Source organism: Mustela nivalis (genome assembly GCF_964662115.1).
Source record: "Mustela nivalis genome assembly, chromosome: 4".
In the NCBI taxonomy this organism is placed as follows: domain Eukaryota; kingdom Metazoa; phylum Chordata; class Mammalia; order Carnivora; family Mustelidae; genus Mustela; species Mustela nivalis.
The window spans coordinates 158,170,868-158,186,436 of NC_139023.1; the positions used below are offsets into that span (position 1 = coordinate 158,170,868).

Consider the following 15,569-nt stretch of genomic DNA (forward strand, 5'->3'; position numbering starts at 1 on the left):
TTGGGCACCTCATTAGCTAATTGAGGTTTGCTTGGCTCACACCAGGCCTGAAATATCAGAGAACACCCAGGGAGGTTGGGGGGTGGGGGGGGTAGATGGAATGAAATTGGGATTCAACATGAGGCTGAATATGTAGGATGCAGAAAGCAACTGGTCAGTTGGGAAGTCAGTTTGGAACCAAAGTCAAAGTTGTCCAACCTCATCTCCATGTTTTGAAGGCTGAAAACTGTAAGGATTGACTGACTTTCCTTCTTATGGTTTGGTATTGACTAAATGGTTTCGACTTCACGGTTTGTATTTCAAGAGAGCACATGATTAAATGAAATCGTGTGTGCACGCGCATGAGATTTTTTTTCCCTGTCTGTATAGATGACAGCGTGTTTTTACCATTGTCCTCTGGGGTACACCGCCCATCCCACTGTTTGCGCTATGAAGTCTGGCAGGGGCCTGCCAAAAAACGCTCAACATCAGAAATAGATGAGTATGCCTAGTCTACTTACTCATTTTAAAACACGAGTTGCTAAACCAGTGTGGTCAAGGTAGTCTGCTATTTCGGATTTGGGTTGGGACTGAGAACGGGAGGGCAGGCAAGATAAACCAGACATTACCCATGTGTCCCAGCAGTTTCCTATTTAATGGGAACAACAGTGGGTACAAATGTGGGATCAATTCTGTGAAAGAGAAAGCACCATCTACATCCCACCTCCCCGTGCTGATTAAAGCCTGGCTTTAGAGAATTCATCTGCAAGCAGCAGGAAGGACAAGGGATAATGAGATTAGTGGTGGTCATGGGGAGACCCCTGGAGCTCTAGTGAGAGGGAGTGAGAGCTTGCTTGGGGGAGTGGTTGTGCAAATGGGAAGAAAGGACAAAGACAGTAGTGGAGACCAGAGGGGCCTTGGAGGGGTTAGATAGTCTGCCTCAGGGGATAGTCCCTTACACCTTATAGCCAACATACTGTGAGCACACCCCTATCTATCATTTCCATTTTCTCCATGTAAGAAAATCGGTACCCTACGTAATGAAATAGTGCCTATTTGAAAAAAGACGAGGCAATGATTGATTTAGAGCATTTTGTCACTAGGTCTGTTGGCCATGCAGCACGGGGGGGGGGGCAGCTTTTTGTGCTTGCTGATTGATACCACATGGGGCCCTTCTCCCATACTCCATGAATGAGAAGTCAGGCAACCCAGCAGGGCTGAACTTTGCAGATCTGCAGCCCTTTGCTAGAAGCAGAAGAGGAAGCATGGGGGATGAGTGGGTGCAGGAGTGTGGGTGGAAGGAGATGGCATGGCCACTTTTCAACACTCTTCTCTGCTCCTCACCAGCTCAGAGCAGAGAGGTAGGCTTTGGCCCAGGCAGCTGTTGGCATATATAGATAGGGCTTGGAACAACATCTCTAATTCAGCAGAAAAAGTTAAAGCATAGGCCTTGGAGTTAGAGAAACGAGGGTACAAATTCCACCTTTACTGCCTGGAACTGCATTGAAAATGGAGATAAAACCCAAATTGTGGGATTGTAATGAGGGTTAAATGAGCTAACATATGTAAAAGGCTTAGCACAGTGCCCGTACTATAGCAAGCCTTTGGTAAATTCTAACAGCGACAGTAACGATTTTCATTACTGAATACAGCCGTGGAAAATACTGTTATTAAAAACAAACAAACAAACAAACAAACAAACTTCAGAAACTGCTGACGTTATAATGCTAAGTGGGGGGAAAAAAAGTTTACAGAATGATTCCAATGATACACGCAGCTATTTTTACATGTGTTCCCGGGTAAAATGGTAATTTGAGTCCAAGTGTTTATTCTGCCCCCAGTCCCAGAATATACCAGAGGATATTTTCAAGAAAACAAAACAACAACAAAAAAGGGAAATCTAGTATTCGTGGTTGAAGCTAGGCTGGTGTCATCAATATTCCAGAAATTCTGTGCTGTTGTACTGGTGGGAGCGGACAGAGTCCTATCGGAGCATGTGTGGAAGCTGGACTCATCCTTCTCTCTAGGCCTCCTCTGTCCCCACCTCTCAGGGTAAAAAAAAACGAGAACACAGACAGAAATTTGATTTTGAATAGAGAGAGCATTCCTAACAATGCTGCATGCAGTGACACTGTCATTTATATGGGAGGAAGACAAAGATACTCTCTTATTTCAAGGGCATGGACAGGATTCAACTCTTTTTCTTACCAACGGACCCTGATTGCTGGAGGACTGAACCAGGGAAGAACCCAAGAATGGGAAAGTTATAGTATCACAGGACTCCTGGCTGGGAGAAAAAGTAGTGAAATTAGATATCTCAATTATTGTTAATATAATGGCAAAGCTTAATGTCAATGTGAAAACTAGTCTAAAAGATACAGATCATAGAAGATCTAAAGATAGTAATATTAGCTGAAGAAAGTGACTGACCAAAATGTAAAAGTGGAAAGTGTGAGGTGCAGGAATGAAAGGTGGGCAAAATTCCTTATATGTGGAGGGGCTTATCAGACTCAAACAATTAGAAATATTTTTAGAAAAATCTGAAAGTACTACTTTCAATTAAAATAGGATGTGTATCTTTCCCATTACTAGAGAAAAATATATTCACTAAAAAACTATCAGAAAGATACAAAGATACAAAGAGAATGTGGAAGGGTAAATTTAGAGTAGCAATAACAATATGTTAAATAATAGGGTCAAAGAGATACATTACATAATGCATTTAAAGCGTTACCCATGGAACACAAAAAATTCATTTGCACTAATACATAAAAAACATAAATTCCAAAAGACAGACATTCTGAAGGACACCTTTTTGAATCCAATGCAATGAACTAGAATAACTAACTAATATCCAGGCATCTCAAAATTTTAGGATATTCTCTTCAGAACAAAAGGAAAATAAAATTAGAAATGTGATTACTTAGAAAGTTGCAAAAAACAGTTTGGAGGGGGAAAACCACAAAGAGATTAGAAATTTTAGATATCGGTGTAGAATCTGTGCTAGAACATTTAAAATATTGATGAGGTACGTGAGTTTTCTAGAAAAATACAAATGATATTAAGAAGTAAGGAATGACCCCAAGGTTTCTGATTGGCAATCTGATGGATGATGGCTATTCTCTCAAAGTCAGGTGAGCTTGGGGTATCTTGGGTGGGAGGAGTCTATGGGCCATCCCGGGGGAAATTTCCAGCCAATACTTGGAAAGATAAGGCAGAATCTCAGGCAAGCTATCTGGACTAGAGATAAAGATTTGTGACAGTTAGCATGTAGTTTGACATGGAAATCACAGGGGCACTGATGAGATTGATGAAGGAGAACATATAACCAGACAGAAGAGTGGCTTGGTAAATAGGTGTGAGGAGCAGCAGTGCTTGTAAGATGGAGGAAGAGCGGCCCTCAATGTGGACTGAGATGCGTGGCTGGGGAGGTAGGCGTGAAACAGGGCAGTACACATTTAGGAAAGGTGTGGGTGGATACATTTCCAGTAGGAGAGTATTTTCAGTGTCATAACTCACATTTATGATAAGAATGGAAAATTTCTGGGTCACCTGGGTGATCCATTGGATAAGCAATTGACTCTTGGTTTCAGCTCAGGATCATGGGATGGAGCCCCAAGTCAGGCTCCACACTCAATGGAGAGTCTGCTTGGGATGGTCTCTCTCTTCCTCTCCCTCTGTTCTTCGCTATTCCCCCTGCCTCAAATAGATCTTAAAAGAAAAAAAAAAAAAAGAATGGAAAATTTCCTCTTCGTTTGACTAAAATATTTTTGGTGACTTTGACAAGAGAAATTTCACAGGGTTCTTTCAAACTTTTAGCCAAGAGATAATGATGATAAAATGTTAGCGTCATTCCCATTCAGAGAAAAATAAGCAAGGATATCCACAATCATCCTCATTTTTAGGCAGTAGGGAACATTTTAGCCAACACAAGAGTGGGATTAAAGAACTAATTGGAATTAATATACAGATAAAATACATAGATGCTGTGAACGTATGATCCTAAGAATGAACAGAAATAATTAATGATATCTGACAGGGGGTTGGTTACAAAATAGCAGATAACTACCATTGGTTAAGAACTTTTCTGTGCCAAGAACTATGTTGGGGGCATTCTATAAGTGGTTCCTTTTCATTTTTACAGCAGACCCATGAAATGGATCTTAAACATAAGTGTAGAGAAATTAATAGTGGAGCTGGAATTCAAACCCAAGATCAGTTTGACTCTAAAACTGCTTCTCTTAATGACTCTGCCATATTCAGCCACCACTCCCCTCACAAGCTGCCTGAACAGACATATAAAAACCAAAAGGGTTTCTAGGCACCATTAAAACTTGTAGAAAATGTGAAGAGGGAGTAATTATATTTACAAAAAGATGATAAAACATGAAGATGATAAAAACATAGCAAAAAACAAAATAAAAAATAAAAAACTTATTACCTAGATGATAAGCAGTACACATTTTACTGGTAGAGCTAAAGGAGAGGAATTCATATATGTTGGTATATGTATATGCAAATACACACACATATTGAGTGTGTATGTGTGTGGGCACACGCGCACGCATGCGTACTTACTGTGGAATTGGGATGGTCTTTCTACATATAATACCTAAAGACATGTTAGGATATGATATTGTAACATGGTGCCAAAGCATTAAAAATATGAATATGTAAAGTGTTTTTACAAAATAAAGAAAATGACTAACCCCTAACAGAAGAATGCAGAAAGTATCAATGAGCAGGTCATAAAAGAAAAAATTAAAACGATCAGCTGGTATAAGAAGCTCTTCAATCTCACTGATTAATAACCAAATAGAAGTGACCACATGCATTGCTGGAGAGAGTATGAATTTATACATTCTTCTGAGAAGTGTTCGACGTGATGTGTGTTAGTCCTTAAATACAGTTTTTGGTCCAGTAATTCTGATTCTTGGAGTTTTCCCATTGAAATCATTAAGGCTATACATGGTGGATAATTATTGCTCTGATTTTTATAATAGTGAGAAATTAAGGATCACGTTAAATGCCAAACATTAAGAAGCCATTTAAATAAATTATAGACCATGTCATGGAAAAATATTCAGGAATTTTAAATAACATTATAAAAGAATAATTAATAAGCTGGGGAAATTTTGATATATTGTTAAATTGATAAAAAGTAGGTTATGTAATGGTGTGAATAGGATGTCTCTGAATAATTTTAAGTATGTGTATGTGTTTAAATCTGAAAAGATATAAGCAAAAATGTTAACCCAGATCATCTCTGAAATGGTGAGGTTATGGCTGATTGTATTTTTACTTCCACATTTAAATTTTTTTATAATTCTTTTAAAACAAAAGGCGTTGCTTTGATACTTAGAATAACAGCAACAAATATTCACAAAACATATGTGCAAAAAGGAAGATTAAAAAGGAAGTACACCCTCCTGTGTTTACTGCTGCCTAATGGGAGTGCAGGTGGTTATTATTTTATCTTTTGCATCTTTTTTCTTTACTTTGATTATGCATTAACTTTGAAACTATAAAATTTAAACAAAAGACTTTTAAGAAGTCGAGGAAGAGGGGCACCTGGGTGGCTCAATCAGTTGGGGGACCTCCTTCAGATCCCAGAGTCCTGGGATAGAGCCCCGAGTCAGGCTCCCTGCTCAGTGGGGAGCCTGCTTCTCCCTCTCCCCCCTGCTCGCGTGCTCTCTCTCACTATCTCTGTCTCAAATAAAAATAAATAAAATCTTAAAAAAATAAAAATAAAAGAAGTCGAGGAAGAGAGGAAGGTGAAAGGAGAAGGGGCTCAACTCCAAAAACTCTTCAGCACGGTAGAAATGCGAAGTTAAGTCGTTCATTCATGCCCTGCCTCCCTCATTGTACAACCACTGACATTAAGCACTAAGCACCTCCTATGTGCCCGGCACTGTCTTCCGCAACACAAAGCAAGTATGCATCCTATTTTATGACTCTTTCCGGCTATGGTAGAGCCTGACATCGAATGAATGTACATGTAGCAAACGGTAATTGCAAATTCTGCAAGTGTACTATGCATAAGAACAGGGCTTTATGAGAATAAACTCACAGAAGGTTTGTATATGTATGTATGTAAATATTTGAGAGAATAAGAAAAAGTGATAATTAGGAGAATGAATAGATGATAAAGGTATACTTGGGAAAGAGAAGGGGGAAGGAGGAAAACACATGTAAGGGTAGTTTATTATCTTTATGAAAAACTGGGATATGGTTAATTGTGTAATATTTCTGATTATTTGAGAGTGAGCAGAAAATTTTAAGTTGTGTGCACTTTGGGCAGAAATAATAAAATAAGTGTAATCATCCTGATGTTTTGAAATATCATTCTAGTGCAAAGACATTAAACTACTATGCATTCCAGACTTATAAATGTGAATTAACCAATGTCACCTTTATCCTTAACTAATTGTATTCATTATGTGTCAATTCTCAAATAATACCAGCACCTTTCTATTACCAGTGGAAGACTTAATTAGAGGCTTTGTTTATGGCCATGAAACATACTCAAAAAGAGGACTTTTCTTTTTCAGCATTAAATGAACCCACCATAGACTATGGCTTTCAGAGACTCCAGAAGGTCATCCCAAGGCATCCTGGAGACCCAGAGAGATTAGCTAAGGTAAAAAAACAAAAACAAAAACCTTTTGGAAATTGACAGGTGAAAACCTTATTATGGGATTTCCGCAAACTTAGATAAATCCAGCAAATTAAGTCCCTTTAAAATTACATTAGGCCCTGAAATTTGGCTAAGCTTTAGGTACACATAAAATATCTTCTAACTCTGAGATATAGTGTGATTAATATCCAAGGGAATAGGAAATCTGAAAATTGGGTCCTATGAAATAGATACACTACAAGTATCCAGCTTATGAAACATTGGCAACTTTATGAAAATAAATAATTGCATAATGGCTTAAAAATGTAAGTTCCCACTCCTTTGTATTTGAATATAATTTTATTCACCCATAATTGCAGGGACACATTAATCTACAGTCATTTATTCATCGAGGAACTACCCTGTATATAGATATTAAATTAAGCAAAAAATGCCTCCATAGAAAATGTCTATGAAGTGTTTTGCTTTTAAGTGAACTTGCTTATGACAATCATATCATAAATCTGGCCCATTATTCTAGCTTTTGTCATTGAAAAATACATTAATTTATTAGCTATTCAATTAATGAGATGTTATTAAATTTTAACATCTACATTTGCATTTTGAGCACACAAATTATCATATGCCATGTTCTCTTTTCTGTACTGTGAGTAAAATTCAAGTACCACATTTGCTTCTGCATCACACCTTCATTTTCCTCTTGGAAAAATCCCCAGCCCCACCATTAAATTAGATGATATCTGGAAAGTAGGTTAATAGCAATTTAAAAGGCTGTTAAAAACAGGAGGTAGAAAAGACAAAATGAGACGAAAGGGATTACTGATTACTAATTCTCTCTGGTTAAAGTGAACAGGGGGAAATATTATTGAAAGAATTCATCTTTATTAGAATAAAATTTTGCAGAAGGCACTGCCAAGATAATTTCAGTATTACGAACAACTCCTTGGCAAGCAGCTAAACTCAGGTCAGTCAATCATTCTAAGAATTTTTGGTTAATTAGAGTACCAGATTCTTTAATGGAATGGTCTGAAAGTTTTTAATGGCACTTCCATGACTTAGTAATTTCAACCAACTCCATCTTTCATCTGGTCATTTTTTATTTTGGTGGCGCAATCACGGATGGAAGGAACTGTTTTGTCTAGATGGATTCTGTGTACATATGTATTTAGAGAGGGATTTATATGTGCAGTTACATTCTGCCTGTCAAACCAAATAGAGGACCTCATAGCCAGTTATTTATATTTTAGGGATGACATCTGGACTTTTTGTTTTTATACATAATTTTCATTTGAGTTGGCCATTTGCGGGTTTTACCTTTGCTTCTTCCTCACCCCTTCTGCTTTTTTTTCTAGGAGATGCTATTGAAAAGAGCGGCGGATCTAGTGGAGGCCCTCTATGGCACCCCACACAATAACCAGGTTAGATGCTCCCATCTTACACTGTTGAGTATGACTCTTCGCGCTGCCTAAAAATGTTCACCTCCACCTGCCATTTTCCAGGACATCATTTTGAAGCGAGCTGCAGACATTGCTGAAGCCCTGTACAGCGTCCCCAGGAACCCCAGCCAGCTCCCAGCTCTCTCTAGCTCCCCGGCTCACAGTGGCATGATGGGCATCAATTCCTACGGCAGCCAGCTTGGGGTCAGCATCTCAGAGTCAACACAGGGAAATAATCAAGGTACTACCCTTTCTCCGAGTCGAAATTCCAAACATCCTATCCATTTACAAGGTTGGTTTTGCTTAAGAAGAGGGAGGTAAAGCTTGATTCGTATACCATCAAAGAAGCATGTCCCCAGATAAGCAGTACCATCCTATATTGGATTATCTCAATATGATAGGTGGTGTTTTGTGAGATTGGGGGGCTATTTTGGGCCCAGTTGAGACCCTTTAATTGCAAATATTTAAGGTTAAGATGAACTGTGATTAACTTCAAAGGGTTTTGACTTCCTGAAACTAGATTTACAGGTGTAGTTTGACGAAAATGTGCAGTTCTGTTATTGTGATTATCATCTTCAACAGTGGAAGGAAGATGAGTCATTGCCATTGTCATTTGTTATGCATGACCCTCTCTTCCCAGCAGCAGAGGCAGAGTGGTTCGGTTTCCTTTAGTGACTTCTGTTTGTGTATCGTCTCATTTGCAAATGCAGAGCAGCACACTTTACAGTTATCTGTGCTTTTCACACGTGAAGTATATTGCGTAAAGATTTTTGTCACTGAGGTTGATTTTACTAAGGGGCTAAGTTGATCACAAATCATTTTTTATCATTTTTAAAAATTAAATCATAAATTTCCTAAGGATGTCCCTAACCTTGGCATAGTTGTATTTCCAGTTTCATTCATCCACTGGAAGGGAAGTCCTCATTCTCATGACCAGGGTGAGTTTTTCTTACAGCAGGGTGGGTGCAGACAGATGATTGCCTTTTTTTTTTTTCCCCCCTTCAAATTTAAAAAAGAGCTTTTCAAAAAATAGCTTTAGGGACTATTACCTGAACCGGATTATTTCAGGATGGGTTAGGTGGTCTCTCCGTGCCAGGGTTTTGGAAGTATGGAGAGGACTTGTTCCTTCCCCATTCCTCCCATAGACCAGATCTCCCTATACTCAATTGCTGATGCTTCCATGTCTTTGGTCAAAGAATAGCACATTTAGATGAACTTGGCAACAATTTTTAAATAAAGATGTTCCCCACCTCCACTCGGGCATGGTAATAGCCTTGAACTAACTTTTCTAAAGGTATGATCTGCAGATTACGAGTGGCCCTTGAGATGTTATTAGGATGCCTTTTGCTCACCATTCCCAGAAAAGATACTGTGGCGTGCTAAATTTGGGAAACACTAAGTTAGCAAAGTTAAACTGGTTTATTTATTCTCTGGGACCCACGTATGCGAATCTTCAAGGAATGGCTATAGCACACAATATCTGCCAGGCTTTACTTGATCACAAAATGCTTGCCTCAGTGATAGTCATTAAGATCTCATAGGGCTCTCATGAGTTAGGAAGATTAGTCATCACTCCTTTGTGTGAGCTGGAGATTTTGACAGCAAATGGGAACAAAGAGGAAGGAGGGACCCTCAGAGACATGGCCTTGTGTAGGATGGGGAAGGGAAAGGAGGATATAAACGCTGAAGACAACCTGCAGACCTTCCGCCCTTGCCCAGGGGTGGCTTGGAGCGCTCTGTAATCAAGGGGACCTATAATCTATAATCAGGGGGGACCTATAATCTATAATCAGGGGGACCATGTGGGCCTATGCCGCCATATTTGGTCTCTGCCATTTCATTTATCTGGGCTTTTTCCTTGCTGTCCAGGGTACATCCGCAACACAAGCAGCATCTCTCCACGGGGCTACTCTTCCAGCTCCACCCCCCAGCAGTCTAACTACAGCACCTCAAGTAACAGTATGAATGGCTACAGCAACGTCCCCATGGCCAATCTGGGCGTCCCAGGGTCACCAGGATTTCTAAACGGCTCCCCCACAGGCTCCCCTTATGGAAGTAAGTGGTTTTTCCATCTTTCCGGCTCTCCCCGTGTCTCTGTCCCTGGGTTTTACTCTTCAGCCTTTTGAGGGAGACTTACACCCCTACCGATGTCTTACTGACTTCTTGAGGAGTAGCCCATCCAAGGAAATGTCTTTCATGCCTTTTGTTCTTTTCCCTTAGCTAGACTTTGGTACACTTAGTTGCTCCAAACCTTCTGAAGGGAAGAAAAGGAGTGAAGCTATTTGCTTTATATAAAGAGAGGGTAGATGTATGTGGCTTGTGTGGATGGGAACAAGGAATGAAGTTTCCATTTCAGTTACTATTATGCTCTTCATTAGGCAATTTCAGAGGTTTTTCTTTCATCCTCGTGAGAACTTTCTCATTGTTGTGGGTGAGGGGGATGAGGTGCACAGCAGTTTACTCATCCAAGATCACACCAGTAGGATAGTGCAGAGCCATCATTTGAACACAATTTGTGGCTTGGTCATCTGTGTGTCATACCACACTCTTGGGTCACTTTGTTACATGGCCCTCCCTTCCTTGTGTACCTTCTGAGAGATGGAATTTAGCTACTCATGAGAGAGTGATCTGAGATGGACTTCTCGATCTTAATCTGGGCTAGCTAGATGTCCTAGGGGTTTGTGAAAACTCATTTGGGTGCTTTGAGGACTAAGAAGCCTGAGAGAATATGTGTCCTCAAACCTACCTAGAGAATAATACTTTAGGCCAGGAGAGAAACCACCATGGAGGGTCTGTGTGAGTGAGTGGAATGTTCTTGAAATGCTGGCTCCTGTCGCAAGGCTCTAGAGCAGACCCTGTCTTCACCCAGAGTAGTGGTTCCCCTATGCCAGGAACAAGCATGAGTCAAGGACACCACACAGCCATTTCCACGCAGCTCAGGGAGTGACATGCCAAGGGTCTGGAGGCTGCTTCTGCAGCCTTGTTGCTTCCCTGGGGACATACAATCAGGGGTTACTTCTGGGTTCCCTATTTACTTCATTAGCCTTGAGAGTCTACTCAGTGTGTTAAGGACATTGTGACCAAACAGCAGAGGTGATAGAGGCTGTTTCTTCTACTAAAACTAAAATCTTGTTGCTGCCAAGACACGAGTTCTATGTTGTGTCATGTTGGATGGCCCAGATCTATTAGATCCGAGTGGTCTCGATGAATAAACTTGTGCTGGCTTGATTTATTTCTTTACTTATTTTTACCTTCTCTTGTTCCAAAACATTTTGGGAGATACTAATAGTGAGATGAGTGTTACGAAAGTATAAAATAACAGCTATAAGAAACTGAGATAAAAGAAAAAAATATGGATAGGAAAATCAGATGAACTCAAGGTCTAGTCTGGACGTTATTCAGTGTATTCAAGGGAGCCATTAACTTGGTTTGGAGGCTTACAAAAAGGGAAAGCAAAGAGAGAAACCCTCTTTGTTATCAGATTTTATGTCCACACAGTTTCACCGGGGTTGGGGGTAGGGTAGCACAGGAGAAACATGATTTTTCTGTTGCTGAGATCTTGGAGAGACTTGTCCCATGAATCACTGTAGAGAGGTTACCCCATGTGTAGAAGGGACCACATCTTCAACAAGTGACACAAGAGCAGGGGAGCCACTATGAAAGGTTATGATAGAATGATGGCGACAACAATAAGAGTAACCCACAACTGCATTCTGCTTCGCAGCCTAGAAAGCGTGTTCACATATTGAGTCCAATTGCCTCCTCAGAACAACCTTATGCCATGCTATAATCATAATTATTACTATCATTTTCCCTTATAAGATATGAAGAATAAGCATGACTTAACGATTCATAAAAGTAAAAATAGGAATAGAAATAGGTGGTCAGATTCAGAAGACCATGTTCTAAAATCAATCAATAATATAAGAAATATTTCATATATTTATAATATACAATTAAACTGACCCCTACAGAATTACTTGTTTTGTTTCTCCAAATGGTAATTTTACATGTTCGATGTACCATTTATGAACAAGCATCTGTGTATGAGGCTGAACCACATAAATTGTCATTTTTTGTAGTAGTAGTAGTATGGTGATGAGGGAGAGAGAGCAAAAGACAGACAGGGAAGGGTTAGGGGAGTAGGGTTGAGAGAGACAGACAGACAGACACAGAGAGAGGATGAAGAGATAAATGAATATATCCACTGGGTAATTGCTTGATGTTTCTTACAAGGTAATTCCTAAAGTAGGAAAGGGACCTTCCCACTCCAGCAAGTAACAACTTCCTTCCACTAGCCTTTCTTGATTATCCAGTCCCATTGCTGCAAGGAAAATGATAGCACCCATTAAGTCACCCACTAAAACAAGACAGTGTATGCAGAAGAGAAAGAGGCCCCTTGCCCAAGGGAAGGGGGAAACGCAACAGCAAACCTGCTCCTTGTGCCTCCTGGGTCCCTCTGATCTGCACCTTTTTTTTTCTGAAGGAGGGTCTGAAGAAGTTGCAGACTGGGAATGGATTCCAAACAGTGCCTGCGTTATGATAAAATCCCCTACTGCAAAAATACTGAATACCCCACGGAGTTCATTACAATAACATCTGACCTGTATTTCTAGCCAGCTAAGTCTTAACTTCTCTGGGAAATACCAAAAAACAGCCCAGGGGAAACCATTTTGTCAATTCTGTTGCCTGTGTCTAAAAAACACCAGTCTACAATTTTTCGTTGTCTTTTTTAAACGAGTCCGATGCGGCCAGACCAGGGCATGGAGCAATCGTTTGCCAGAGTCGTTCAGAAGAAATAAAGCCAAGCCTCTCGGTCAAGTTGATTCGCATTGCGGCCAATGCAGAGTATCAGAAACCTGCATCTTTACTGCTCTTGCTCTCACACGACTTCAAAAATGGCCAAACAGATGTTTTTTCAATTTCACATACAAACTCCACTTCCTGGCGGTAGCAGTGTGTGCCAAGTTCCAGCTCAGTGCAAGTTTTTATGGCTGAATTCTAAACCCCTGACAATAGGGGGTTATAATGAAATGCTGACAGACCCCTTAGCGCCAGCAAATGCAATGGCTCAGTGCAAAGGAGGATATGGTGGCCGGTGAGTTCCAGCTGGGACTCGGCAAGCCAGTCAATCCTTATAAGAAGAAAAGTGGTTTTTCCTTAACTCCCCATGTTCACAGAGATTTGGGGGCCAGACTTCCTCGCCTTTTCTTTGGCCTCTGTCCATAGAGAGAGAGAGAGAGATGTCCAGAGACATTCTCAGTTGTGATCAGCTTTCCTAAAATGGTGCACTCTGGTGTCCCCACAGTTGGTCTACTCGACAAGCTTGCAACACCCATGGGCCCACTTCTTCCAAAGCAGAATCGCCACTAAACAGTTCCAAAGTTTGGGACAGAATCTATACAGAAATCCAACCTATGTTCAGGGAGTCCTACTTCATTGACATCGCCTTAGACTATGCCCTGGGGCTCAATATTTTTATATTTTCAAAATAAATATCAAGACATTTTCTATTGTAGAGTATTAAATGATGATTATAGAAAATTTAGAACATATGGAAATAGTTTCAAAAAGAAAGCCTACTCCCACCATAAAAAACAACCCAACCTTGTTAACATCTTGACATATTGCTATTGTCTTCTTCTCCAGGAAAGAAAAAAATCCTGTTACAATAGTAACATTCTCATTATGCACAATTTAAGAAGCATGTATACGTAAAAAAGGAAAGATAAACGACACACTTTATTAAAGTATGGCCTTCCAGCCATAGAAGGATACATTTTGGAAATTATAATGTCTACTCTGATGCACAGCTAATGGGATTCTGCCATGAGATAAGTGAAAGAGGGAGTGGAAGAAAAGTGGCAGAATTATCAAAGTCGCAGATATGAAGCTAGGCTCCGTAAAATCTGTCAATGATGCAGACTTGTATCCTAAGACTGGGGAACAGAGATGAGAAGTGATGTTTGCTTTGCGAAGTTCACGGCAATCAAGAAGCTTTTCCCAGGAATTTGAGAATTTATTAGTCTCTTTGCCTTTGTGTGTGTGTGTGTGTGTAGCAGAAAGGTTAAAAGGCAACCTGGTTTGCAGGTAGTAAAGCCTTAAATCCAAGAGGAACATTAACACACAGGAAATCTGTTATGCCTATTGTTAAGGGTTATATTGTTTTTTTTACACCCCCCTCCCCCATGGAGATTTTCCACTTGTTTATTTTAACAGCTTTGGTTTTTGCTACATCAAAAGTAATGCAAGTTCATTACAGAAAACTTTGCAAATAGGGACAAGTGAAAGGAGTAAATTCAAGAGCATTCATAATCCATTGACCAGAGAGAACATTGTTAAAAGTTTGGATTATATCGCATCCTTCTAAACTTTTACTTTGTATGTTTTCTTAAAAAATAAGCCTGGGTTTGAGGTACATGTTATGACATAATTTGCATTATTCATCTTAGGAGGCATATCTTTCTGAGTCATCAAATATTCTTCTCCAACATTAGCATTAAAATTTGCGTAGCATTCTATTTTATAGAGTGAATATACCTTACCCTGTTGCTTAGTCACTTCTGGGTTTTTTTCCCCAATTTCTCACAATTATAAAAATGTCCTTGAATCTATTTTTTTTTTTTTTTGTTTTGCAAATTTATGATTATCTCCTTGGGATTAATTTCTCAAAATTAAATTACGAGGTTAAAAAATATGCACATTTTAAAACACTTTGGTTTTAAATACACATTGCCAAAGTCCTCCCCAGAGAGATGAATGCTCCCCTTAGAAAAGGAAGAGTATCTGTTTCCCTGGCCTGTTCATTTCTTCTTAATCTTTGTCAATTTCGCAAAGTGGTAAGTATCCTCTTGTTACTGTTTTAATTTGCATTTGATTACTTAGCAGTTTGAAGGTTTTCAGGTCTGTAAAGAGCTTTTGGTCATTTTCCTTCCTGTCTCCTTTGGTGACTTTGCTTTTCCTTTCCTTTGCCCACTTTTCTAATTGGGATGTTTTCTTTTTTCTAATTAATTTGTAAGAAACCTATCAGTTATCAAGGATATGAACATATCTAAATAATTATCAGGAAGATTTTTTCTAATTTGTCATTTGCCTTTTCTCTGTTATGGAAGGTTTTTTTGGTCACATGACCAGTCTTGTGATGTTCTCCTTAGGCTTTGAGGTTGAAAGAATTGTGTAAATTATATAACCTTCCTAATTTTTCTACTAGTGCCTTCATAATTTTGTTTTAACAAATAACTGATTAGTCCACTTACATTTACCTTAGTGTTTAACATGAGGAATCGCTTTAAATTTCTGTCTCTGGGGGACTTGCATATTGTTCCCATGCATTTATGTCCCCATTAATTTGAAATGTCGCCTTTATTAAGTTTCAGTTCTCATATATATCCAGGTCTGTTTCTGGCCTCTTTTTTCTCCAAGGATTTGTCTGCCTGTTTCTGTGTTAGTATAACACTGACTTCATTGATGTAAATTTTTTGTTAAGTTTTAATATCTGTTAAGATAAATGCCTCCTT

The 15,569-nt window shown here is 39.4% G+C and overlaps 1 protein-coding gene across 1 annotated transcript in view; it reads left to right on the forward strand.

The window, feature by feature from the left end:
• EBF2 (EBF transcription factor 2) overlaps nucleotides 1–15,569 on the forward strand; it is a 189,383-nt gene that overhangs the window by 164,664 nt on the left and 9,150 nt on the right. The window contains exons 11-14 of the mRNA XM_082727851.1: nucleotides 6,531–6,619; nucleotides 7,969–8,034; nucleotides 8,116–8,293; nucleotides 9,922–10,107. Of these exons, the coding sequence (XP_082583977.1) occupies nucleotides 6,531–6,619; nucleotides 7,969–8,034; nucleotides 8,116–8,293; nucleotides 9,922–10,107 (519 nt within the window). The remainder of the gene's footprint in view (nucleotides 1–6,530; nucleotides 6,620–7,968; nucleotides 8,035–8,115; nucleotides 8,294–9,921; nucleotides 10,108–15,569) is intronic.